The sequence below is a fragment of the Triturus cristatus genome, chromosome 4_1, assembly GCF_964204655.1.
Source record: "Triturus cristatus chromosome 4_1, aTriCri1.1, whole genome shotgun sequence".
NCBI lineage: Eukaryota > Metazoa > Chordata > Amphibia > Caudata > Salamandridae > Triturus > Triturus cristatus.
In genome coordinates, this window is record NC_140585.1 from 972,603,367 (window position 1) to 972,629,417 (window position 26,051).

The 26,051-nt window shown below is 39.7% G+C and overlaps 1 protein-coding gene across 1 annotated transcript in view; it reads left to right on the top strand.

Annotated features, from left to right (window-relative positions):
• BLTP3B (bridge-like lipid transfer protein family member 3B) overlaps positions 1 to 26,051 on the top strand; it is a 291,550-nt gene that overhangs the window by 98,263 nt on the left and 167,236 nt on the right. The window contains exons 6-9 of the mRNA XM_085653855.1: positions 360 to 500; positions 10,564 to 10,734; positions 18,568 to 18,748; positions 21,268 to 21,351. Coding sequence (XP_085509981.1) covers positions 360 to 500; positions 10,564 to 10,734; positions 18,568 to 18,748; positions 21,268 to 21,351 — 577 coding nt within the window. The remainder of the gene's footprint in view (positions 1 to 359; positions 501 to 10,563; positions 10,735 to 18,567; positions 18,749 to 21,267; positions 21,352 to 26,051) is intronic.

The following is a 26,051-nucleotide window of genomic DNA, read 5'->3' on the forward strand; positions in this document are numbered from 1 at the left end:
TATGGGGCAGCTGGTCAGCCCCCTTCATTAATTTGTTTTGTTGCTTTAAAAGCGACAACATACTGCCTTATAACAATCGCAGATGTTTAAAAGAGAGCACGTCCGTGCCAGAGCTTTTCTGCCTGGGCTGCTGGGCCATTTCTTTATGTCTTATATTTTTTGCATAATTGTGCATAAGTTAATAAATATAACATTTCACACTTGTCAAGGTCAAACCTGTTTGCTTTGCCACTGCTTGTTTTTAAGGAATATTCCCATTTTCTTTGTTTTAAAATCAAAAGCAATTTATTTTGTATTGTTCTTTCATTTAAAGCATCTGTAACTAATAAAACATAATAATTATTATTTTCTCTTTGAAGGTATTGACATTTAAGGAGATTACTTGGCAGATGATCCGAATAGAAGCAGATGCCATCCATAGCTGTGATCATGAAATAATGAGTGCTCCGGTTCGATTAATTACCAACCAATCAAAAATAAGAATAACACTTAAAAGAAGGGTAAAAATTCGATTTGTATCATTATAATTATTTTCTTTAATCGTCAGCAGGTCTCCTTTATTTCACAGAATGTCAGCAGGTCTCCTATTGTTTGGGATTTGATTTGTAAAAGCCTCTCTTCCTAGACTTATTATCTTGCCCCATAAATTAATCAGCTGCCCTACAATATTGTGGATTTTTAGAGTATGTATCACATTTTTTTTTTTGTCAGATGTTTAGGTCTTTCCTAATGCTAGACCTAAAAATTAATCTGCTCCCCTCAACAAAAACTACTATCTTAAGTGAATGCTGCCACATGTGGACAATACATAATTGTTATCGTACTTTGCAGTTTCAAACATGGACAATAAACCAAATCAAGGGTCACTACTTCCTTTCTAGATTCTGTATTTAAAAAAAAGTGTAGTCTCTGTGTATTGTTTTAGCCGTTATATTTGGGCTTTAAATTGAAGCTTGCTCTGATTTTAACCATGCACCTGTCAGACTGCATGGTTTCTAGATGGACTGCCTTTCCAGATCACAGCAGCTACACTAACACAGTTCTGTCTAGCAATGTGTCAGGGAATTAGAACTTTGGCAGTCAGTGTGTTACAGTGTCCAAAAGTAGATTCATGTGCTGGCGGTCCAGCCAGAATTACATTAATCACTGGTGTCTGTGCCCTTTATATTGCAGCCAGCATGGGTTAATCTGTTTGTTTATAGATCCACTTCAAATGCTTATTTATGTTGTCATGGTGTATGTTTGGATGTGCTTATATAGTGCAAACCTACCTCAAAAGCAGCGTAGCACTGTACAAAATGAAAGATTTAAATTGGAGAGAACTGGGGTGCAACAGACCTGGGTTGAGCCTAGGTTACTAATAATGGACGGTGCAGCACAGGCCCATCTGCAAAAAATCCCAGTCAAGTATTGATAGAAGTCATTGTGCACCATATTTCATTTTTTCATGTTACATATTACTATACTTTTAAAAAGCAAAAATTGTATTTCTTATCAAGCAAGGAATTTAACATTGTTTCAGTTCTCATTATGTTTCAGAATAAGTACAAAGTAAGTGTGTATGTATGTGTATGTGTGTATATATATAACTTCAAAACCAGATTTCTGGAGGCCGAGTACCGCAGCAGCTGTGTGGGTGAGTGGGGGCTGGATAACGCGTTCCGCAGGGAGCGCGTGGTCCGTTCATACTTTAACCCGTAACTGGCGCTGCTTCAGCCTATGAGTATTGTCATCGGCAGGGGTTCCATGTACTCACTGTTGTGAGTGTATCAGGCAAGGTCCCGTATTTTCTCGAGCTTGAATGTAGCGTAGGCGAGCCAGGGAAACACTGTTTGGCACAATGTCCACGGAGACACAACTAAGGTATAAGAGAGCGGGAAGACCAAATGCCGCTCGAGATCTGTTCTGTGAAGCAGATGACGGGGAGAGGGTCGATTCACAAGGGCCAGCTGATGGGGTATCTGCAGCCAACAAAGACCTGAAACAACTTTTGTTTAATTACGAAAAGTTACGCAAGAGAGAAATCAACAGGTGGTGGGAGGTGTCCTCCCTGGATAATTACATCGAGGTCGGCAGGGTGCCAAGAGGACTTCGTATTTTGATAACGCCTACATATCAAAATCCCCATCCTAAACTTCTGGAAGACTGGTCGAATCTCATGTCTGAAACCTGTAAACATATGTTGGCTCTTCTATCAAAGTATGCCGCGCCAATAAAACTTTCTTGTAATAACGGACCTTGGAGTGCGAGTGTTCCTTTGGATTAATTTGCGGTGGAATCTTCATCAATATATATATATATATATATATATAAGTGTGGGTGTGTTTTATGGTAAACCTTTATATTTATAGTAAATGTATGTTTTTCATGTTTTAAAACCTATTGCTATTGAAATAACTACACAAAACTGGAATTTTAATTTGTCTGTAATCAAATGATGGAGCTGCTCCTACACGAGTTTGTTATTAGTAAGCGAGAGATCAGTCAACCCAGGATCTTGTGGTACTTGTAAAGTTACAGGTTGTGACAAAGTGAGGGACTGTTGTTCATACAGTTACAAGTTGGGTTATAATGTATGAATTTGAAAATTCTGGCGAAAGTGATTGGTAGAGATGTACTTGTATTTTTTCATCTTCCCTGTTGCTTTCTGAGATCAGTTTTTTTAATATGTTTCTAGTCAGATGTCTCATACCTGGTAGCTGTATGTGAATTAATTAAGTGGTTGCCATCAGTGATGTTTTACACTTTTGCTGTATTATTCATCCTTACTAAGCCATGGTGTTAAAATCTTTAGAGTTTTCTCATTCGCCTCAGAATATACTTAAACTAGTTGCATCTACTTACCACTTAGATTTTAAAATTAATAAAACTAGAATAAATAGTTAGAACACCAGCAAAATCACACATTGAAGGGAGTAACAAATAACCTGTATAAGATTAGTTTGTAATGTACTAGGCAAAGTATACTTAAGGAAATGAGTAAACAAAAACAAGCAACACAATCCAATTTGTTTCGTATTTGTGAATCATGATCACTTTCAAATCGGGCAGATACGGACATCTGTTAGGGCTGTATTACTTGATCAGAAATTTTAGATGAAGAAAGTGCTGAAAGATTTGTTGGACATGCTAATTAAATGGATATATTAGGTTTCTTTTCAGAGGTTCTAGATTGTTTTGGTCAAGTTTGATGAAATGTTGAAGAATAATCATGAATCTGGCCATGAAAGAGCTGTGCATTTTTTTGGTAGATCTGCTCTTTATATAAGGTATTTTGTAGAACACTAATCCATAAGAGGAGTGGGATTTCAGTAAACTATCATGCAACAAGTAGTGATTTGAGGGTACTGCCTCCTGAGTGTTTGAATGGGCTGTTGGCCTGATACCCAACAAAGGCTCACATCCCAATAACAGAATGTGACTGGCTACAAATGCTAACATGTTACCAGTGGATGCAGAAAGGACTCATTTATTTCAGAAAATGATTTCCCTTTTTCAGTGTCTTTTCTTAACACTTTTTGTGTTCTTGAATGGCAGTGTGAAATAGAGAAGTTTAGTGGTGTGCAGAAGTGTGAAACCAATGAAAAACAGTGGGTTTAGTATATTCCTCAGCTGACATGAAAGTTTTATTTTACCAAATCCACTCACTGGTTATTCAACAACAGCCCACCACTTATTGCTTAAGCCAGATCCCCTATATTAGAACTATGTGGGTTTTGGTTTGTTCATCTCTCTGTAATCATCTTTAAATGTTCCTAGATTCCTGTATAGGAAATGCATCAGTACTAGAGGAGACATCAGTTTTTGTACACGCATGTTAAGTGTTTATGGATGGGAAGGACTCCACCAGGAAATTGTTTAGGTCTTTTGGAATCAGTGGCAAATGAACTGTCATTGCTTGGCCCTTATTATTAGGTTACAGACCTATAGGAAGCCCTGTGAATGACCCAGTATAGTTGCATTTCTCTGTAATGGAAAATTCCCCAATTTTGTGAGGGTGAGAGGAAATGCTTAATACAGCGGAGGGTTCACCAGTATGGTTATGTAGGTACAGCTAGTAGATGGCATTTAAGAAACGTGTATTGACCTTTAAATTCTGTCTGTACAACTTAAAGTACATTTGTTAGGAGCTGTTGTATTCCCTGCTCAGGATCACAATAAGCATTTTAGAGCGAAATTCAAAAAAGTTCATTTTTTTCATTAACCCTGCCTTAATTGATTGATGTAAAAAGAAGGGAGAATTTCACCCAGGTTGGAATGAAATGGGGATGAAATAAAATTTATAAAGCACGCTTGTGTAATTGATTTGAGTGCACAGTTGAAAAGATAGCCACAGCCTGACTGCTGCACATAGAACCATAAAACCAGAGTGAAAGACACATAATTATGTAGATATGCTTCCTCATTTTAAAACACGATTATTATGTACTTCGCAATTAGCTTCTCAATGAAGAAAGGATTTATAATGAAATGGAGTGGAGTTTCCTAAATGAAAGCTATCTAGATTTGGTTTTAGGTACAGTTATTTGTCAACTGTATTACTGGGTCAGCTATCACTTGTGAAAGCAACATATTGACAAATTTACAAAAGAGTGATTGAGTTGAATAGTATAACTCACATGATGTAAGCTAGAATCCCATCATCTAAGTGGAGAGTAACTTTCAGTGAGCCAGCATTTAAAAATAAAGGTTCATCTGACTCCTAAAATGCAGTTCAACAGATTGAATTCAACTAGGCCAGTGACTAAGTCATTTTGTTGTCAGACATGTAAACATTTATCAAAACGAAAAAAGTATTTGGTCTGTGTTTCTTCAATGAGTAAAACATTGAATTGTTAGGTTAAAGGTTACCCAAAAGCCTCATTTAAAGGCTGAAGGTTTGCCTGCAGACCAACCAGGTCGGCAGAGACGAAGGCTTCTTCTACACTGGTGGAGGACCACACACCAGATTTAATGATTCCTCCACCTGCCTGGTGGGAGATCTTGGTCCCTTCAGTGGAATAGCCACTGCAGTTGCTCCTTTGAAGGCACTGATCCTTTGCTGAGCGGGTGCCAACTTTGTTGCCCCTGCCTGCAAAGTATATTGTTCTGCAAGAACAAACTCCCAAATCTGAGTTTTCTCTTGTAGAACAAAACAACAATGTCCTGACACACTCTGAGTTTTATTCCTGCATGTGGTGGCCTTTGTACAATTTACCTACCTAGGATTGCCATGTCTTGCATTATCACAACCCAGTGGGTCTGTGGTATATTGTCCACCGGGTCAAAGATTTCTGATGGCAGACTTAGCTGCGGAGGCTTCGCGGATGGAAACCAATCAATTCCCCATCCTCTTAATAGAACAGGGGAACTGTGAGTTTGACTGGACATTGTATCCGCCATTTTATGCCTTGTTCAGCAGCCTTGCAGACTCCTCACTGACCCCTCCCCCTGACTTTAATAGCATCCTATATGCTGCAGTACACCTTAACAAGTTCTTGAATAGATATGACCACATCACCCCCATCCTGATGAAACTCCGTAGCTCTCCTTGCCGGCATCGCTGTTTCTGGTGGCATTCCCTCAACTAGGGCAGCATATGACGACCAAGAAGTGCGGGAAAACAAAAAATGCAACAGGCATTCTCCATCTATGCACCCAGGATCTGGAACAATGCTACCCTAACCATTGAGAATACCCCAACTCTACTATAATGTACGGAAGAATAGGAAACACACTTCTTTGAAGAACACTACATCACAATGTAGTAAGAGTCACTTTCACTCTTAGAAACGAGCTAGTGCTTCAATTACATATTGACTGTAGCTTTGCATTTGATGCATTGTAGTGCTCGCGACCTTCCTGCTAGGTTCGCACTATACAAATACCACATACATACAAATGTCAAATTCACCTTTCTCCCAGTATCTAAATGATGCCCAATGTGTTTTACTTTATGACCTAGGAACACACTGGTTGCTTCAAATGGCATTCGATGTTGAGGGCAGCTGTCCACCTTTGCTGACGATTGTCTTCCTCCCATGAATTATGGAAAGTTGTTAGAAATCTATTCCAGTGTTCGGTTTCAGCATGGGGGTGTTATACCATCTACTGAGTTCATAATATCTGGACTTCACCAGACAAAGATGGTTGATCCAAAGCTAAGCAGAGGAGCATATTCAGTGGGTCCTCTTAAACAAAAAAATATAAAGCACAACCTGAAGAAGAGTGAGTGGGATCCTAGAAAGCAACAGAAGGTGTCAAAGAACTGCCAAATATGCTGCCAAATATGCTTAGTCCAAAATTGTGGACTAAGAATGAGTTTGTATGTGTGGGTGAAGGTGTTTTCCAGGTTATTCCCTAAGTCAAGTGTTTTCAAGATGCAGACAGGCATTCAGCTGTCAATATTATAGCAGGTGCTGCAGCACAAGAGCTAATCTGAGGTCCCCTATGCATCCCAATTATAACTGTTTTTTTTTATTTCACTTTACTACCAAACCAGGGTACCCATTTTTCTTGCTTACACTTCACCTTACTGAATGTTTACTATGCTACTGGAAACACACATTTGCGTGTATCAGTTCTAAATCAAATGTCATCAATTAAATTAAAAAAATTAATAGTTGTTGACATAAAGCAGAACCAAGGCACACAAATATAATCCTATTCACTATCAACTGGGGGCTAAAACAGAAGTGCCAATTCTGGCTCCAAATAATGGTAAATGTGTTTCTCAACTGTATCCTTATACCATTATCCCTATTGACAGTGTAAATGGCTTTATTCCACAATTACTCTGCACTGTTGTACCCTGCATTGTCACCCTGTGCTCAAAGCGTGACCGCGCTGTTAGCAAAAATACATCTTTATTTCAGCTTGGGGTGGATTCAGAATTAAGAGATGTTGTTTAGCATTATAATTAATGAAACATGGTAGATTAATAGCGTTAGTATTACTAATACTTGATTAAAAATTGCTCATTCTGGCGCTACTTTTAGTTGCTGAAGCTGACAAATGTAAGTCCTTTATGTGCTGTAGCTGCCTTTTAATCGAATGGATTCAACATGATCTTTATCCGCCAACAACCTAAATAAAACATTAGAGTCAATGTCCTTCCTATAATCCTTCTTTTCAGTCACCGAGGAATCCTCCGCATTCCCACATGCTGCTTGTAATACTGTTGCTTTAGTGCTACTCTACACTGAATAATTAGTTGCTGTCAAGGCCTGTACAATGGGAATTTTCATATGTAGACTTTGAAAGTAGATAGCCTTCCAAGATATGCGGTTTCCTTTTGTGATCCTTTTCCTGACTTTTGTTTACCTATTTTTCCTCTTCTGGATTATGTTACTTTTCAGTGCCCTTAGTGGAGTCTCACTTTTGGATATACTATTTCGTAGTCCGTCTCTTTCAGTACTACAATATCTATTTTCCATAACCTGCTTGGAGCTGCCTATATGTGTGGCAGCGTACAGCATTCCCCCTCTTGCCAAAGCAGTGACTTTTTTTCCCAGAAGTGCCTTACAAGCGGCAGCATGTTGCTTGTGCGTCGAGGAACCCATACCATTAATATCCTAGTGTCCTAGGAGTTTGCAGTTCAACAGAAAAAATATATGTCAGTGAAATGCAAGACAAATTGTGGTAGCCTTCAAATTATAATCCACATCATTTAGATAGGTTTCTAACATCACTTGCTCCCTTTGTGCTTAACATTGCATCTTATTGCCTAAGTACTTTAAATACATGAATCACATTTAGTGGTAATGTATAGAAGAATTGTTCTATTTTATTTTTAATGGGGTGAGCTTTGTTTCCCTGGCCTATGAAATTCTTCAAAGGTTTACACATCAATGTCCATTTACACATTTGAGGCCAAACTGTGTTTGACTGAAGTCCACATTTTCAAAACATTATCTTTATGGAATGGAGAGGACAATCACTATGCTTTTCCTAGTGTGTGATGCCCCAGTCATGGAGGAGGTCAGAGGAGGGGAATCTGCCTGGGTGTTACCCGCTTGTGGCATCTAGCCTCAGGACATGAGAACCATTTGTGCTTCATAGAGTTACTGAGTGAAGCTACAGTGGCCAGGTGGTATTTTGTTGTTCAGCCTGATATTGTGTGACGTGGGGGCATGGTTACTGAAGGAAACCTATTGGGCCTGATTCCAGTTACCTAGTTCATGAGCCATACATCTACTGCTTGTGCTGTGTGGGGGGTGGGGGGGATGAGCCATGAAGAAGACGATACTGACTGCACATTTCACATCCAAACCCCCTCAAAATGATGGCTAAAGTTGACCATTCAATTGTGCTGTCTTGTATCACTGGACAAGGTCCCTATTCAAGGCCGTAAATGTTACCTATCCTTATTTTATCCTTTTATTTCTCTGTCTCTGTATTGCCTCTGCCTCAGCTGATAGCACCAAATCACTTGAACTCACCCTCGACACAAACCTCACCTTCAAAGAGCACATCACCATGAAAACCAAGACAGCATGGTATCTGCTTTTCCTATTGAAAAGGTAAAACCCAGTCATCCCAGAAACCAAATTCAGATCGATAGCGTAAACACTGGTCCTCTCACACCTTGATGGATACAATGCGTGCTCAATGGCCTAGTCAACACCATCCTCACACCTCTCAAAGGCATTCTACATGCTCCCCCACTTCTCATCTAGGGCCTTAAAAATTCAACCACCTCACCACAATGCTTAAAAAGCTACATTGGTTCACCCAGTTGACTTGCATTATTTTTAGGCCCAGCTGCAAAACCATCAGAAATGACAACTCCTATTACCTGGCTAAGGAACTGAAGACCTCAGTTGGACAGCGCCACACGAAGAGCCAGGATTTCACTACTGAGTACATGAAAATGAGCAAGAACAAAAGAAGGCAGATATTTTCTCTTTAAGCCATCAGGATTGGAACAACATCCACATTAACATTAGAACTCTCCAACTCTACTGCAGTTCAAGAAGATGCTGAAGACTCCTCTCTTCAAGGAACTCTTTCTTTCACACACATCGTGGGAATGCACCAGTTACGTAACTTTCTGTCAGCACAAGGCCAGAACAACTGCTTAGGAGCAGAGAAACAGTGGGATGAAGTTCAGCTGGAGATAATGGACTATAGCCGCACCTCCACTCTGGTCTGCTAAGTTTCCTATTGCTTCCTTCCTCTTGCCTCACCCTGTTCAGATCAGAACTGTCTGCTTTTTACATCTCTGCCCAATTACCTCATACAACCAAGTGTTTGGGTTTGTGTCTGCAAATAACTGGCAGAGAGCTGGTGCAAATGAGTTAAAAATGGTTGTTGCTATCATTTGCCACTGCCTCCTATGATTTTTGTTGTTTTTCTCCTTTCGAAGTCCTTGGCCTTTCTCAGGTTACTTTCAAATGTGTGTCCATTTGGACCTTCACCCCTATTTTGATGTTTTCTTGTTTGAAAATGCTCCCATTTCTATGTTTCTGAGATTTCTTGTCAACATAGTGTTTTGTCTACCTCTAAGCCCACTTGAAACATTCAGAATCCACATCCATTGCCCCCATAGTGATCCTTGTAAATAGACCTTCAGAGCTTAAATTGAAGCAGTGGTTGCAGATGGGACCACCCACAATCTTTTTTAGGGACCTGAACTTCATTTTTATCATCAGACTTTGACCCAGAAAAGGAGAGAACAGGGCTGCAATGGGGAGACAGAAGGCTGCAGAGAAGTATGGAAATATAGTGACAGGAAATAAACAGGGTTGAACATGAAACTGCATAAGTGAGAAGAGTGGCAGCAAGAGTATGTTGGTGGATGAAAGAGACATGATGTAAAATTAGGACTAAGCATCCTCTGTATTCAGCAACAAGACATTGGTAGTAGCACTGTCTACTTAAGAGAAAAAATTAGCCCAGCACAAACTAAGCATTGCTGACCATCCCTTCAAGTTATATCTTTAACATTTTCTTAGTGATCCCATTGAACGTTTTTTAACTTGAATCAGAGAGTAGAAGACCACAAACTAAACATAAAACTTCCTGTAGATCTGAATCCTGCATTTGACCAAAGAGGACACGAATGAATGCTTGCTTGATCCACGTTTACATTCTACAGATATGTTCAAGGGATTTTATCCCTCGTACACCTTATTTTCTATACTCTAACCCCTGCAGCCTAATTATTAGACCAGTCCTGTTTGCTGTTCTTTGACTTGTTGTACAACCTATGATGTTCACTGTTTGCTGGCCTTGAGACACTCATTTACCTCCTTTAACTCACTGTGTCTGCAACAATTCCCACCTCACTTCTTACCAAAGCCTGAGGGCCAACTGCGTAATCATCTTAAAACGCTAAGGAATTGAAACCACGCAAATGTTCTGACTCCTCTAAAAATCGATTCGTTCAGAATGTCCGTACTAATGCTTACAAGAGTCACCATATGCCCATGGCCCTTAATAATAGTCTTGTGACATGCATGTTTCACATTTTTTTAATAACGAACCTCTGATGTGCAAAAGTCTCAAAGAACTACACTTGCCATATGTTCTTGCTTGTGCCTTGTGACAATTTCTTAAACAACATTTGTACTTATTCAACAGCTAAAGGACTGCAATGTGGTTGCATCAAAATTAATATTGATACTGGATGACTTGCTGTGGGTCTTAACTGATTCCCAGTTGAAGGCTATGGTGCAATACGCAAAGTCTCTTAGTGAAGCAATAGAGAAATCTGCAGAACAGCGAAAGAGCATGGCTACAGAACATAACCAGGTAAACAGCTCCGTTTCTGATTCCATATTAAAATCAATAATGATGTATCTTGACAATGTGTGTTAAACAACTGGGTTATGGAAAGTTTCAGTCACTTTGCAGTTTCTGTAAACTTGTTCCACTGGGATAAAACGTTTTTGTTTAGAGTTGCTTGTGAAATATCAATGTTCTTAAATTATTATATTGTCAGAATTGTTATTATGTATTCTGTTATGCAGTTTTTATATAATGGAGCATTCCGCTCTTGATGATGATTATTCAAGTGGACAGAGGGATTTTCTCGTCTACTTGAGTGGGAGGATTGAATATTATGATTTACATACCACACATATAAAGATGTGGTATAGGGTATGGTCACTGCAGTGGGAATTGCAGTGGGGATTCAGATCTTAATTGCTTCCAGTAATGCATATGTCAGCTACTGCTGTTTTCATTTGCTATTTTTGGTTCCCAAAATGCCTCTTGTTTAGCAACTATTGTCTGTTCTTTTAGTGTAGGAAGATGCGTTCTGCAGTGGTAGTAGTGCCCCATTTGTGACTGAGGCACAGCTGTTCTTGTGTGAAATGTTTTTCTTGATTCAAGAACTGATTGGCCAAAGTGATTATGACAACCTGTTTCTGTCTCATTGTAAACGGAACCGAACTTTCCTTAATGCTTATTTTTTAAAGTCATCGAGGATAATGGGGTAGTCCGGTAACCCTCAGAACCTGGGTATAATTGCAAAGCAAGGAATGGTTCTGTCGGGAATCAAGGAAAGTGAGTTCCTCTTGTAATTAATACATTATGCAAATATTTACATTAAACATTCAATGAGAGTAGAAAACACACATAATAAATCATCAATGTTAATCAATAAATGGAGAAATTGATTGAATGCAATTCTTTTTTTACTCTTTTTAAATTGATGGAACCAATTATAATAGCATAAGGCTGTCCACAAAAACAAGTGCAGTAAGACAATTAGTGACGTTATTGTGTTTGGTGATAAGGTGCTATACACAAAGTACCATATATTACATATATTTACACAACAAGACTATATACGGAGGTCCAAAAGTTAAATACATAGACCACAGCGGGTTATACAATTCCCTTATTGAAGTTGTGGTTTTGCACGGACAAATTGAACTTAGAACGTCGACGTTTCGACCCTTTATTGTAGTGCAGATTCGTGTGCATCTATTGCTGGTCTTCATCAGGACAGAAAAGCATCAGACAGCCTGGTAGCGAGGAAGTGCAGTCATATCCCACTAATGGGGGTGTCTGCTGACACCATCCTATAACTTGGAAGAACGTGTTGTTCTATTGTAATTATTTTACTCTTTATATATCCTACCGGTTGCTTGTAGGAAGGCCCCGCCGTGGCGATCGCCAAGAAATTGTGAGAGCGGCAAAAGACGTCCTCGTCCGTCTGACGCTTGTAAAGAATGACTATTTTTTAAAGTAGCGAAAACAATCTTCTAAAGCAATTCATCTAAACTCCCTAACATCCCATACCATTTTTTCAACACAAGCTAAGCATTCGAAGTGTGAAACCCAGAATGTACAAGACCGCAATTAAATCGTATTATAGTAAACTATCCTAATACTGCAGTTGCTTGTGAAACCATTACGCTACGTACCAGATGATATAAAATAAAAAATCCTAACATAACCACTAGCTTTCAAAATGCAAATTCCAATATATACATTTTGCCAACATAACTTACATTTTTCTTCAAAGAAAGATTCCAAAAATGATCTAGCAATACAAAGCCAAAAGACAACAACTGAAATTCCTTGTAATTTCAACAGTATATTTGCCTCGCCTCCTAACATCACCATTCTAGCTTATAGCCTGATTGGTAAATCAGTAAGGATACTTAATTCATACAACATGTTATGCCTATATCTAGTTATTTCCTAAAAGGACACACACATGTGCCTACCATCCGCACACTTTGCCCCGTATTTCAACTTTGAGATCTGGAACAATATTTCTATAATTTAGCTGAAGTATAATTAAATTCATGTGGAATGTGATAGTACTGAATTATTTGCTCGTAAGTAGTAATTTGTGCCCCATTTCAATGGATTGACCGAGTGCTTACTCACTTTCTTATTATCCAACTCTGATCCCCAAAATAATTAAACGGATTAAATAGTTGGTAATTGCTTATTAGAAGCATATTCTTCTACGAGGGAAAAGGTCATAATGACTAAACCTTCGTCAGTTTCACTGCATTGTAAAATCTATTATCTGCTAATATTAAAGATAAAATTGGAAAAACGTGTTGTGCCGTGCAACATTTCAAGTATTCCTTTCCACACTAGGACTGATGTCTCATGAGTCTGGAGAAAAGGGAGTTGTTATATCCTGAGACCAACAGTCTCTAAAATGAATCAAATATACCTTCCAATAACACTGCTATGCCCCATTTCTAAGTAAGTTCACCAGGGCCTGCCCTCAGTACCCGCATTCTCTTGAGTACTTTGTTTTACAGCTTGCATTGAGTGTAGTGAGGTGTCTATATTTACTGTTCAATGGAAATCTAGTTTTCTACCCCCTTGTTTGGTTGAAGTTGGGGAAAAAGTGACAACAAGGTCAATAAACTGGCTGAAAACCAGTGGTTCAAGGCATGTGCACTTTGAAAAAGCATTTTGGTTAGATTTAAGGTCAAGCTGAGGAAACGCACCTTTCGGAGGTTGCTGGAGTTCACTGATATCAGTTTAGGGATCCTTTTTCAGCTGGGGTCGTGGTGTGAGGTCGCATTTCAGTGAGAAAACCATGATGGTCTGTGCAGGTGAACCTCCTGCAGGGTGTGAAGTGATCTGTTCATTTTAGCATTAGGATATTTTATTAACGGGCGCCTTACTTGTATGCTCACTATGCCCTACGTCAGACCATAAAGCACATCAGTCTGCTGTAGCTGAACTGCTTGTTTTAGTTCAAGATTGACAAGTCAGAGTGTTTAGTGATTTTTATTTTTTAAACATATTTTTATTGGCATTTATAGTTTACCATGACAAATAGCTCAGAGTGTTTAGTGATAACATAAAACCATGTATTATTTTCTTAAAAGGGTTGCAGTAGGCACACCGTCTTTTGCAGGAATGCCACGCAGGTTCAGTTCTGGGCTCTCGGGCAGCGTTGTTGTTCATGGTATCCCAAATGATGGGAAAGAAGATAGCGCTGCTGAATGCTCTTGGTCTGCAAAAGGCAATATCCAATGACTTGTTAAAGTTGCTTTCAGTTGGGGTTCCACGAGAAGAAACTTAAGCTCCTGGTATAATTGTCCTGATGAGGCCTTCAAATGATGATGGGCGAGATCACGCCAACACTTCGGAGGCATCCAAGCACTGAAAGAGAGAAAGGATAAACTGTACCCCTTGTTTGAATATGAGAGAAAAGAATTCAGACTCTCTCTAAATTAATAGGCCTCTTTTTGGCATTCAGTTAATGTATGAGCACAATCACAAGGGCAAATCGAATATTTTGTTTATTGGTGCATATTCATGTACAATGTTTATTTTTTGCTGCTGATATAAAAATAAAACAAACACAATACATGCACTGTGTGATATGTTATACAAACTTATTTTACATGTGTAATGGTGCTATTTAAAAAAAGAAAATCCAGATTAATTTATGGAAACAAGAAATTCATGATTTCCTGGACAATTCCCTATCTAAAAATAATATATAAGTCATTTCGATTACACTTGTATTGTTCTGTATGTAACGTATTCTCCTGAGGTTACTGGGGACTCCCTCCTGCCTTTACACGCATCCTAAACAATGCTGACTTGAACGGCCCTTGCTGAATTTTGCATCCATTATCGAACAAGCAATTTCTACCTTCTTTAGGCTTGGGAATTTGAATGCTACACAGACCCTACAATGCTATATGCATTGTACTTCTCTGGGGGACATAGTGGGGTAATCGTACCTAGCCCTCTCCATTTCCAAGCCACATTCTGTTGCAACTCTAAGTCTGCCAGTAGCATCTTCTGATATTTGTCTCCTCTGGGTTTCATTATTCCTCACTGAGGTATTTGTTTCAATTTTGGTTTATTTATTCTCCAAATGCTTGTTTGTTTCTCTGTCACCGGTTGACTGTTGTTATAGCGCTTATTTCTGATCAATAATAGGAATGATCCCTGACTCATGATCATTATCGAGCAGGATCAAGAAGCAGTACCCTTTGATGCTGTCAGTCACCAAACAGGAGGAGGAGCAGCCTGTGACTCAATCAGTCACTAAGCTGTGATTTTCACACACTGTAACACCTGGGCTTCTTCAACACGGTTCCATACTGGTTCCCCTATTGTCTTGCCAATTATTGCAAATTCATCCACAAGGGAACCTCAGTATTCCAGGAACTCCCATTCTCCTGTAGAATACCCTAGGGCTCCATCCTGTCCCCAAACATGCTCAACCCCTACTTGGAACTCAAGATCCATCAATACACAGATGATTTGCAACTCTACCTGAAAAGCACCACCACATTAAGAATCTGATGTTCAGCGCCTACATCACATTTTAACTAGCCTAGGTTTTCCTGTACACCAACAACAAAAATCAAGTCTGTTTCTCCAAAATGAATCCGGATGACTTCCCCATGCAGTTGACAACCAGTGCAACATTTATTTGATTCACTCTTGATGTCAATTGACTCTTCAAATACCACAGTTTAGAGAAAGCATGAAAGTATTGAACCAGCTATACCTCCTGAAGGGAGTAAAACCTTTCCTCCCTGAAGTCAACTTTAGTAGAGCAGTCCGATTGATTGATCAATCAATCATTCCAGTAAATGTTATGCATTTCTTACCTTGATGAAGGCAGCAGCTCTGTGGTCTCCCCAGCATGACACTGGCACATGTGAAAGTCGTTCCACATGCTGCAGCACATCTTATCGAAGGCATCAAGCACTAGTACCGCCAACCCTGAAGGAACTGCACTCGCTCCAGCTTGTAGCCTGAAAGTTCATCAAACCCAACTTCATCACATACAGGAGCACCACATTTGGAACACTTCATCAAGAAAATAACCACATTCTGGGGCCAGCCACAACATTCCAGGGTATGACCAGACTAGAAACTAAACAGTGCAAGAAAATCAGAATGAGAGAGCTCTCCATCTATGCTTTCAGGACCCGGAACAACATCCTAACCCACATCAAAACTGCCCCAGGGTTCCTTTAATGTATGAAGCTTTCAAGAGTCATTTCTTCTGAGGATACTTCATATCTGACCAACCAGTATCTCCACCCTTTGAAATTCTGACTCATTGTAAAACTCCTTGTACCTGCGAACCCATGCCTTGTTCAGTGCTCCATTGCACTCTAGCTAGGCTTGCACTGTGCAAATTATGAATGCGCAATTGCATACATGCATGCATACACATGTTTCACTGGTAGGAAACTTCTATCATTTTTTAATGCTGTAGTGTTTCCAAAATACTTTGTACCTGAGTTGTCCCAGGCAATGCTGTCTTTCGGAAATATCAACAATCGAAGCCAGCAAATAAACTCTTGGAGCCTCCTATCGGCGTGCTGCTCACCAGAGCAAGTTATTCATTGTGTTGCCCTTATACTTCTATTCACGCTTTTAAAAAAAAATTCAGTCCCGCTTCTTTTCAATCCCTTTCGTATGATTCAGATAACTAGTTGGAGATTCAATAATATATATTTAGAAGGCCTAAAATTATCTGAATATGCCAAGCAAGAAATTGAAACAATTCTTGAGTTTAAGCTCCGCAAATCTGTGGAAAGCCCCGATGGCTGTATTGAGATGCATCTAAATATCATGCAGTATTTTGAAACAACATAGTCATATTTAGTGAAAAAAAGAGAAATTCGCATTTTGCCAAAATATTACATTGACAAAATGCGTAAATATTCATATTGATCAAATCCTAGTTTTTGATATCCCTGGTCAAATTTTTTAGATAGGAAAACCTGAAAGTCTGTAGAGAGTGGCAACTGTTAGGTTTTTTTTTAACGTTAAACCATTGCTTAGGGGGGACCTTGGACTACACAAAATCAGGCAAATATACCAAACACTGACGACACACACTCCCACCACTCTGCACAAGACCCGACTAGCCTGGAAGGCAGACATTCCCGAATTGACGGACGACGATTGGGCTGAAGCGATTACTAGTCCGCAGGGCGCAGCGGTGTCCACACGTTACAGGCTCATCCAATTCAAATATTTACATAGAGTTTATTACACGAGGGTACGACTGTGGCGAATGGGGGTCATTCAGTCCCCAGAGTGTCTGTGGTGTGGCAGAGAAGACGGGTCTTTCTTCCATACGATGTGGACTTGCACGGCTCTACAGCCGAACAGAGTTAGGTCATGTCTTAATGAGGTGCTGGGGTGGGTGCTCCCAATGGACCCACAGCTGTTTTTGTTACATTCCACTGATGACATTGGGGGGAATAGATAAAAACAACATCTACTGTTCCTCAACCTTACTATAGCCAAACGGGCATAGCACAGGGATGGAGGACATCATATCCTCTGACTATAGGTAGATGGAAGTCCGAATTGGATATGTGTATGGGAGCCGAGATTGCTGTATTTGAGGCTAGGGTCTGCCCACGGAAACATCGCAAGGTACGGCCGCGATGGGCGGCTTATCGTGGTATCGACCTGCCCCCCCCTACCTGAGGAGGACTCCTGAGTTGCTTCCTCTGCTCCCTGCGATGTGTCCCTCAAGTTTTTATCGCCTGACTGCTTCATTATTTTACTGGGTTGTATATTTTGAATCTGCTGAATCATGTATTGTACCTCAAAATTGGACCACTGTCTGCATATTGTTTAGATAACTATTTTACCTGCTTGTACAGCAGTGTTTGTTTCTTTTCTCGGAAATGGTTATTGATGCACATATTGTTCAAATGATTCATCGTGCCACTGTGGGGCTGTTGCCCAATGTAAGCGAAAAATGACCAAATAAAATTTGTTGTTAAAATATATATATATTTTTTTAAAACATTGCTTAGATTGAAAACTTTTAAGAAGAATTTTCAATCAGACTAGCCGGATTACACAGTAAGGAAAAATTTTGAGCATGTAGTTACCACTTATGAACTTGGGTCATACTTGATTTTCTGCAAGGGCCAATTGTGACTCCAGTGCCACACGCATTTTTATGGCTAATATTTCTCCTTCTTCTCTTTGTTGATTGGGGTCCTGTAATGGGCAGCGGGAGAGGGTGTTCTGCTCCTCTAGTGTTAAGGCTGAGACATTACAACATATTCTTTGCCTATGGAATGCATTGAATCAAACCTATTCTGATACTGGTTGGGGTACGAACATGCCAGAAGCAATCTTGTACTGCCTGAGTAGAAAGACGTACATACAGATAGTTTGCTTGTTGGTCATGTTTTTGGATGTGGTTCTGAAACCCTAAAGCCAATTTGTTGGATATCAAAGCCAACTTCATCAGACACTGTTTTGATTATTACATTTATAAATCATTGTATTAAGGCTTTTTATATGATTGTTTGTGACCACCTCAAGGGTGCTTTAGTTTAGGCCTGACTGATTTAATGCTATATTTTATTAATAATTGTTTATATTTGGTTTTGCTGAAATTAATTCACAGTCCACATGTGCAAAAGTGTTTTCATGGAGACTATTTCTTTGTGTGTTAAGATACATTTACTGATTGCAATGGATTTGAAAAAATAAAGATATATTTGTGTATTATTGTTATTTTATTTATTTATTGAAATTACCAGACATCTTATTGTATTTATCATTTACAAGAATTATTATTATTTTTCTAAGGCCTTTGGATAATTAAAAACATATCTCATCATGTGATCTCATGTCTTGCAGACTTCCACTCCTGCAGTGAGTTCTCAGCAAGTTAAGCCCCATCAGACATCAGCAACACCTGAACAGAATGATGCAAGTGCAAAGCTCTTCTATCAATTTGATGTAAAAGAAACATCACATCATTTACTAATTTCTCATTTGGACCTGCACATATGTGATGACATTCATTCCACAGAAAAAGGTGAAAACTCTTTCCCTTTGATACATCTGTTGGATTTTTTAGTCTGTGCAGCTACCATTTGATATATTTTTGTATAATTATTACATGAACTGAAGTGCCTTGTTTATTGTCGTATCTACATGCGATTGAAGCATCCTTCAGCCAATCAGTCTATCTTCCTCGTGGACCTTTCTTGCGGACCTTAATGTATCCTGTCATTGGTTTCAGTTTTCCTGTTCTCCTGCCATAGCTGCCCCGAGTGACAGCAACACGGATTCCCCCTAGCAGATTCTCGCAGGCACCCCAGAATCTTTTAAACTCGCCATCCCAGTAAGACCTATAGTCTTTGTATTTCGGAGCACTTTCAACAACAGTCTTAACATTGATTGGAATTTGTGAGAGAGCAGCAAGCCCATGTAACTTGGGTTGACCTGAGCATCAAGGTGGCCGCCAGGGATGGGTCTGTGACTTAATATTGTTACACTCGAAACTTTGTGGGAGCTTGTGCTTGGCTGACAATTTAGAGACCGATAAATCTTGGTGCTTGGTTGTAGGAGATGTTCACAGAACATCTGGGGTGTTTCAGATAGGTCTACATAGTTGAAGAGACAGAATCAGAGACAGCTCTCAACGTCTCTGTTTATCTTAGATGCCACATTGCTGTAGTGAGTGGCAGTAGACTCAGCCCACTGTGCTTGACTGAGTGGTCAGCAGAGTATCTCTATCTTTGTTTGCCCAGATAGTCTTGCAGCGTTGGAACATTCTCAGTAGCATCTGACTATACTGACTTCATGACTTCGGTAAAGGCATTGCTTTACCCCAAGGTAGTCATCCTACTGTCACAGAGATAGCCATGGAATGTTCCAATAGTGGTCTACTTTACTGTCAAGAACTGCAGTTTGAGGATAGTAAAGATTTTCAATGCACTGACAAACTTTGGGTAACATAGAAGAAAGCCAGATATCTTGCCTATCTTCTGAGAGTCATGCCCCCAGTCCATCTTGGCTTGCATGTTAATGAAGCAGGTATGTCTCACATAACCCTAATGAGGGTTGTTATGACAGAACTACGACTGCATCTTTACCACACATGCCTCTTTACAATGAATTTGTTTGTAAAGGCATGATTGGTAAAGGCATATGCGTGGTAAAGGTTACTCCCCAGTCCCCCCCCACCCTGAGCCCTAAAACCCTGCCCTGAAAAAGACCCCGACCCCAGCTCTAAAAACACCCCGACCCCAGATCTAAAAGCCCCCCGCCCTGAGCCCTGAAACCATCACCCAGCTCTAAAGACTACCCTGATCCCAGCCTAAAAACACCCCAGCCCCCCACCCTGAGCCCTAAAACCGCCCAAGCCCTAAATACTACTTCATCCCCCACCCTGAGCCCTAAAACCGGCCCCCAGCCCTAAAAACTACCCTGACTTCCCCACCCTCAGCCCCAAAACCCAGCCCCCAGCCCTGATAAGTACCCCGACCCTAGCCCTAAAAAGGGAAAACTACTCACCAAGTTGAGTCCCGATCCTTCCTGTTTGTTCCATTCTCGCCCGGGCAGGAAGTCCATTTAAGTCTCCAGCACCTCCCACCCCCGCCCATTTGCTCTGAATCTAGAGCATGGACTGCCTTTACCATGCATATGCCTTTACCGAAATTGTTGTAAAGGCATACGTAGTAAAGGAATATGCTTGGTAAAGGAAAGCATGGTAGCGCTTTTGTTGAAACACCAGGAGTGGTGTTAATGCCGTTTCCCCCCTACTGAGGTTACCATATGGGTCATTGTCACTTTCCTGATTATCTTCAAAACATTTTTTCAGTACCAGTGGCTATCATTTTCTTGGCACTCCCAAACTCTGATTCTTCCAGTGTTCATATCTCCCTGATAATTTGTTGCTGCTTCAATCTCCTGCTCAGCCACAATTTTAGAAGCATGCTTTTGGCGTGCATGATCTGAGAGAGTGTCTTTCATTGATTTTGGTGACGGGCTGTAATGTTGTGGTCCTGCTTAATGTAGGCAAACTGAAAGAAACATTCTGACCGTCAAACTTTTTTGAATATATTCTCCTGGGCATTTCCGAACTTTATGGAGCTTTAGTTGTGACTTTAAATTTCTAAAAGTCTATTGCAAGGTAGTTATGTGATTAAAGCTCATTTCCAAGAACCTGAGCTCAATCTGTGTACATAGTGATGCAATAAATTACCTGAAAATTGAAGAAAGTGCAGGTATTTCAGGTCAGTTATACAGTTTTATGACGAGACGCTTAATCATTAATAGTCAGATTCTTTTTAATTTATCTCAGAATTGTACACCATGGAAGTGCTCTAAATACTAATACCTATGGCTATAATTTCTTAGTTAAAAACTAAAAGAACACAGACTACAATCAAATTTAGATCTCTTTAGCACACATGCATTGATCCATACCTTTAACTACATAGAGAGGTTTTGTTATGCTTGTTTTATTATGCTAGATGCATTGATATTGAGGTGCTTATTAAAACTCCATCGTAAACTAATCCAGTTTGATGCACTTTATCTTTAAAGGGTTTAACAGGCGTATTACAGGAGGCGCAATGCAGCTGTCATTTAACCAAATAACTGTGGACTATTATCCCTCCCATGTTACAGGTAGGTCGAAGTTTTTTTAGATTTTTGTCAGGCACTTTAATTGTAAGTTAAGCTGAATAAGTTAACAAACAATGTTCATTACATGACTACATATTTCAATGCAAAAACACCTGAGAGGAGATTGTGCTCAGTGTGATGCAGATAATCCAAATGCTTAAAAATGAGCTGAACACACTCTTAGCTATTGCTAAGATACATCCCCATGCAACTCGTACAGAGGAATGTTTGATTCATTATTGTAGAGATTCTGCAACGGGTAACTGATTTGGGTTCACCAGTGTTTTAAAGACTCATTAAAATTTAGAGTGATCGCACTACGTAAATGCTTTCTATGTTATAATTAGATATCTCTGCAATGAAAATGTGTTTAAAGTAACTTCAGGCCATGCGCGGACCTCCAAGGTTACTTCCAGAGTTTCCATTTAACTCTTGCTTTGTCAGTCAGACTGTCAGAGCAGAAATATGACCCGTAGCTAGTTCATACAACTGTGTGGTTATTTGCATGCCTTTTATGAGTGTTTTTGTAGCTGGACTGGATCTAAACCTCCGCCACAAGAGTATTCTCATGTTTTAACTTTACTGCCTCCTCCAGATACCCCTTCAGAATGATTGAGTCTCCGATCTTGTGGTCAGACTTCCACAGTTGTGTAGTAGTAAGATTGGATTCATTTGTAAAGGATTGTTTAATGCAGGGCAGACCCAGTACAATGACATACCCAGGCACTGGAATCCGGCGGCAAGAGCCCAGAGACAAAAAAGTCCTTTCTTCCATGGAGGCCATTTATTCTAAGCTTGAGTGCCTGGTTAACTATTTTTCAACGAACATGTTAAAGTTATTGGCACACTGAAGGTCGTTATTGAGACACACATGTCCCAGTCTCAATGCTGTCTTTAGTATATCATCACAGAGTAAATAAAATGCACTGCTTACATTTTTATAATGGTTTTCTGCACTATCCCTCTCTCATAAAACACAAAACCATTTCCTTATTCCCCATGAGAATCGGCTGTGGGTCCCATCTACGACAGGGTAACGTCGGGTAGGTGTATGGGCTCCCTTTCCTACTAGGAACGGTCTTGAGGTACCCCACAGCCGATTCTCATGGGGATCTCTTCCCGTTTAATTTGGAATACTACTTCCTTACTTCCTAAGTGGCACTAGATTAATCACTTCAGGCCACGTATCTGATCTATCTATCACTACACGCTTTTCTGGTCCTGAAGAAGCACATGGGATCTCCTCCTTAGAAAGTTAAATTGTGCGAAACATTTCGACCTAAGAAACATACCCACTAGGGATGTGTCACAAACCTAGCTACAGAGGTGCATTATATTCCTCACAGAAGCACCACCTTCTTGGTTTTTACTAATGACAGAGGGACTCCTTTTTTTCAATAAAGTCTCCAAGCACCCATCCAGTCATTTTTTACCTCCACATTAGGACACCACTGCCACTCACTCTCATGCACCATTACAGCTTTATCTAAAAGATCTCTGAAAAAGTGACCCTTCGGGGGACCCGTAGGGCATTGCAGCGCCGGCCCGATGAGGAGCAATAGCCCAATGATGAAGCATGACATCCTTCGGGCTGTGTGAGGGCATCATGAGCAGGACACACTGTCCCCAACAACCACAGCAGTAGAACGACAATAGCTTTCTGTCTTTGCTTCTCTCTGATCGGAACAGTGACTCTCATTGGTTGCAGAGTAATTTCCGATTCCCCTGGTAAAGGATTCTAAAAAACAGATTGTTCATATGAAAAGGCGTTAAGAATAGAACAAAGTCGCCTTGCTTCATGAAACTTAATGACAACCACTTTGTGCACATCGCCACCTGTCAATTAATTTGCAAGCATATTTGTTCTGGGTAAGACTAGAAGTTCAGCCCTCCCATCTCCACAGACTCTTGCCCTCTGTCCCTACCTTGCTGGCTGAACACCATTTTGAAAGGACTCTTTCTTACTTACACTGCCTCTCTCCCTCAGCTGTATCTGTCATCCTAATTTTAAGTGACCTGAAAGTGTTTTGTCTTTGAAATCGCATTCAAAATCAATAACGGACCAATTTCCGCCTTACAGAGTGATAAGACAAAGCGGTCACAAGTAGCCTGAGGCACACCATGAGGATGTTTGTAAGACTAGCCTGACATCCGTTACTTTTACAATATCCGAAACCTTGAACATTCTAAAAAAATAATTGTGAAGTCTTGAGAAAACATTGAAGGTAAAAATGTAATGGAATAGAGCAGATGTTAACAGGTAGGGAGACCTTTTTAAAGTAAATCGTACCTCTTCGAAGGGAAGTATCTAAATAGAAGTCTTAGAAATTCAACAAATTAATATGTGGGGATAGCAATGGAAATCTAGCACCTCGGAAAATATAGACTGGTATTTTTGCACCTTTAAGCTTTTGAAAAAAATCATTTCCTATGGAGATAAAACCCCTTTTTGAAAACAAATTTGTATTGCATTTTAACAATGAAAAGCTGTGTAGTTCGGGCCAAAGGCTGTTATAATCCTAAAAAATACAATAGTTGTACATTTGCATCAGTTCGATCATAGACAGTACTTGTCAAAATTGAGAGATAAAAACCTACCTAACAACTTACAATGCATTACACCAAGAGGGGTATGGGTCAGCAGCTTGCATATGACATCTTGAGGCATGCATGGCATGCCATTATAAAGCATAAGAAAAAGTTGTAAGCATGCAAGCAGCCATGTGGGGGGAAAAGTATTGGTAAATAGTTTCTCCCACAGTTGAAAGGCCAGGCTTTGTGTCTTTGCAGTGCTTATTTACCTTGATGTCTACCTGGTAAGGCTTTTTTTCTGCAAGTCTTCTATCTCACTGGACTACATAGAGGATTCTGCGTGAGAAGAATGCCTGCTATCAGGAGAGATTTACAGTTGCTTTTGGACAATACATAATTAAATTCCTAGTCAGTTAATGCCGTGGACACACTAGCTGCTGTCCACTGTGCTAAAAAGAATGTAAGTCATATCACGTTCAATCCTGTTCTCACAAAAAAGTAATAAATAAGAAAGGCATCTCCTGTTCAGCTCATTGCATGAAAGGAAATCAATCCAGACATAGAGTGGGATGGTCTGCAATGAGGGATTTTATCACTGTCGAAGGGTCAACCCATCTTTTCAGCTATACTGAAGCCCACTCAAGACATCTGCACTGGTAAAAGCTGCTGCTGCTTTTTTATATAGCCACATTTTTGATGCACCCGAGCTGGATTTACTATTTTGATGCCTTTTTCTTTGGTTTCTACATTAAAACTGGCAAATTAAATTCAGTAAGGTAGAATAACTGAGTGTAGACTACCTCACAGCATCCAAAGTAGCATGCTTGTTTGTTGAGTAGTATATGCAACTGCAGGATTTAAATTGGGCAGTGGGCGTGGAGTACACCTTAATAAAATGCTGGTCTTTGCTATGGCCCTTACAATGTGTATTAATTATATGGTGTTAATAATTTGTCTTCAAATGATCTGTCCACCACAACAGCTATATTCTGTGTTTTGTTAAACAACACAGAACAAAAAGTGGAATAGAGGATAGAAAGAGTCTAAAACATATTAAATTGTGTGTGTGTGTGTGTGTGTGTGTGTTTATGTGTGTGTGTGTGTGTGCGTATATATATATATATATATATGTGTGTGTGTGTGTGTGTGTAGAAAAAACAGGAATTAAAATCTAAATAGTATCAGATAAAAATAATCAGTCATCCTATTATCCAACTTTGTCCAATACAGTAGGTTATTCCTTGTAGTGTATCCTTAATTAAACGGACTGCCACTGGCATGTTTATAATAACTAATAGTTTATTAGTGGTTTCTTTGCTTTTAGTCTCTTCACTGCATTTGCTCTACTGTAAATTTATCATATAAATGTTCTTGTAGACTGTAATTACAACTGACTAGTGTTTTGCTTTCAATAGTTCTAGTTCCGCTAAACTCTTACAAGCCATCCTCGCACCACACCTCATATAAAATGTTGATCCCCACATCCTTTCTTAGTATAAACAAATCTAGGTCCTACTTTGCATTGCAAAGTCATTAGAATCGGAAGTAAAGGCACAACTAAAAACTAGATGGTCAGTGGTTTCTAGGTTAGGATTCGTCCCTTCCTGAGGTACTGAAGTCATCCTAGTGAATATGACTAAAGATTTGTTCACCATGTGGGTCAAAGTGCATTATGAGTCTTTGCTACTTCTAGACCTCTCAGCTGTATTTGATATTGTTGATCACAATATCCATATATTTCATCTGGCCATCTGTGCTGGTATAAGAGATACTTTCCTTAAATGGATTACTTTCTTCTTTTCTAGTCAAATCCATCAAGCCAGATTCTATCATCCTTTATCAAATTCAACAACCATAACAAGTGGAGTCCACAAAAGTTCTCTATTTGCTTTGAATTATCAATGAATAATTAACCTCACTGGCATTCATACTTGATTACAACCTATGTGCGGATATCACACAGATCCATCTTAAACTTGAGAGCCAACTTTCTGAAGCAGGCCCAACACTTGATGCAATGAAATGGCCTTGAGAGAACAGTCAAATGGGAGACATGTTGTTGGTTTGTCCTCTGGACCTGTCATCGCTTTTACTTAGTTGGCTACCATCCATGGTTTCCTGACCTCCCTCCTCCAAACTCCAGTCAGAAGTTTTGTAATTGGGGAGTATTC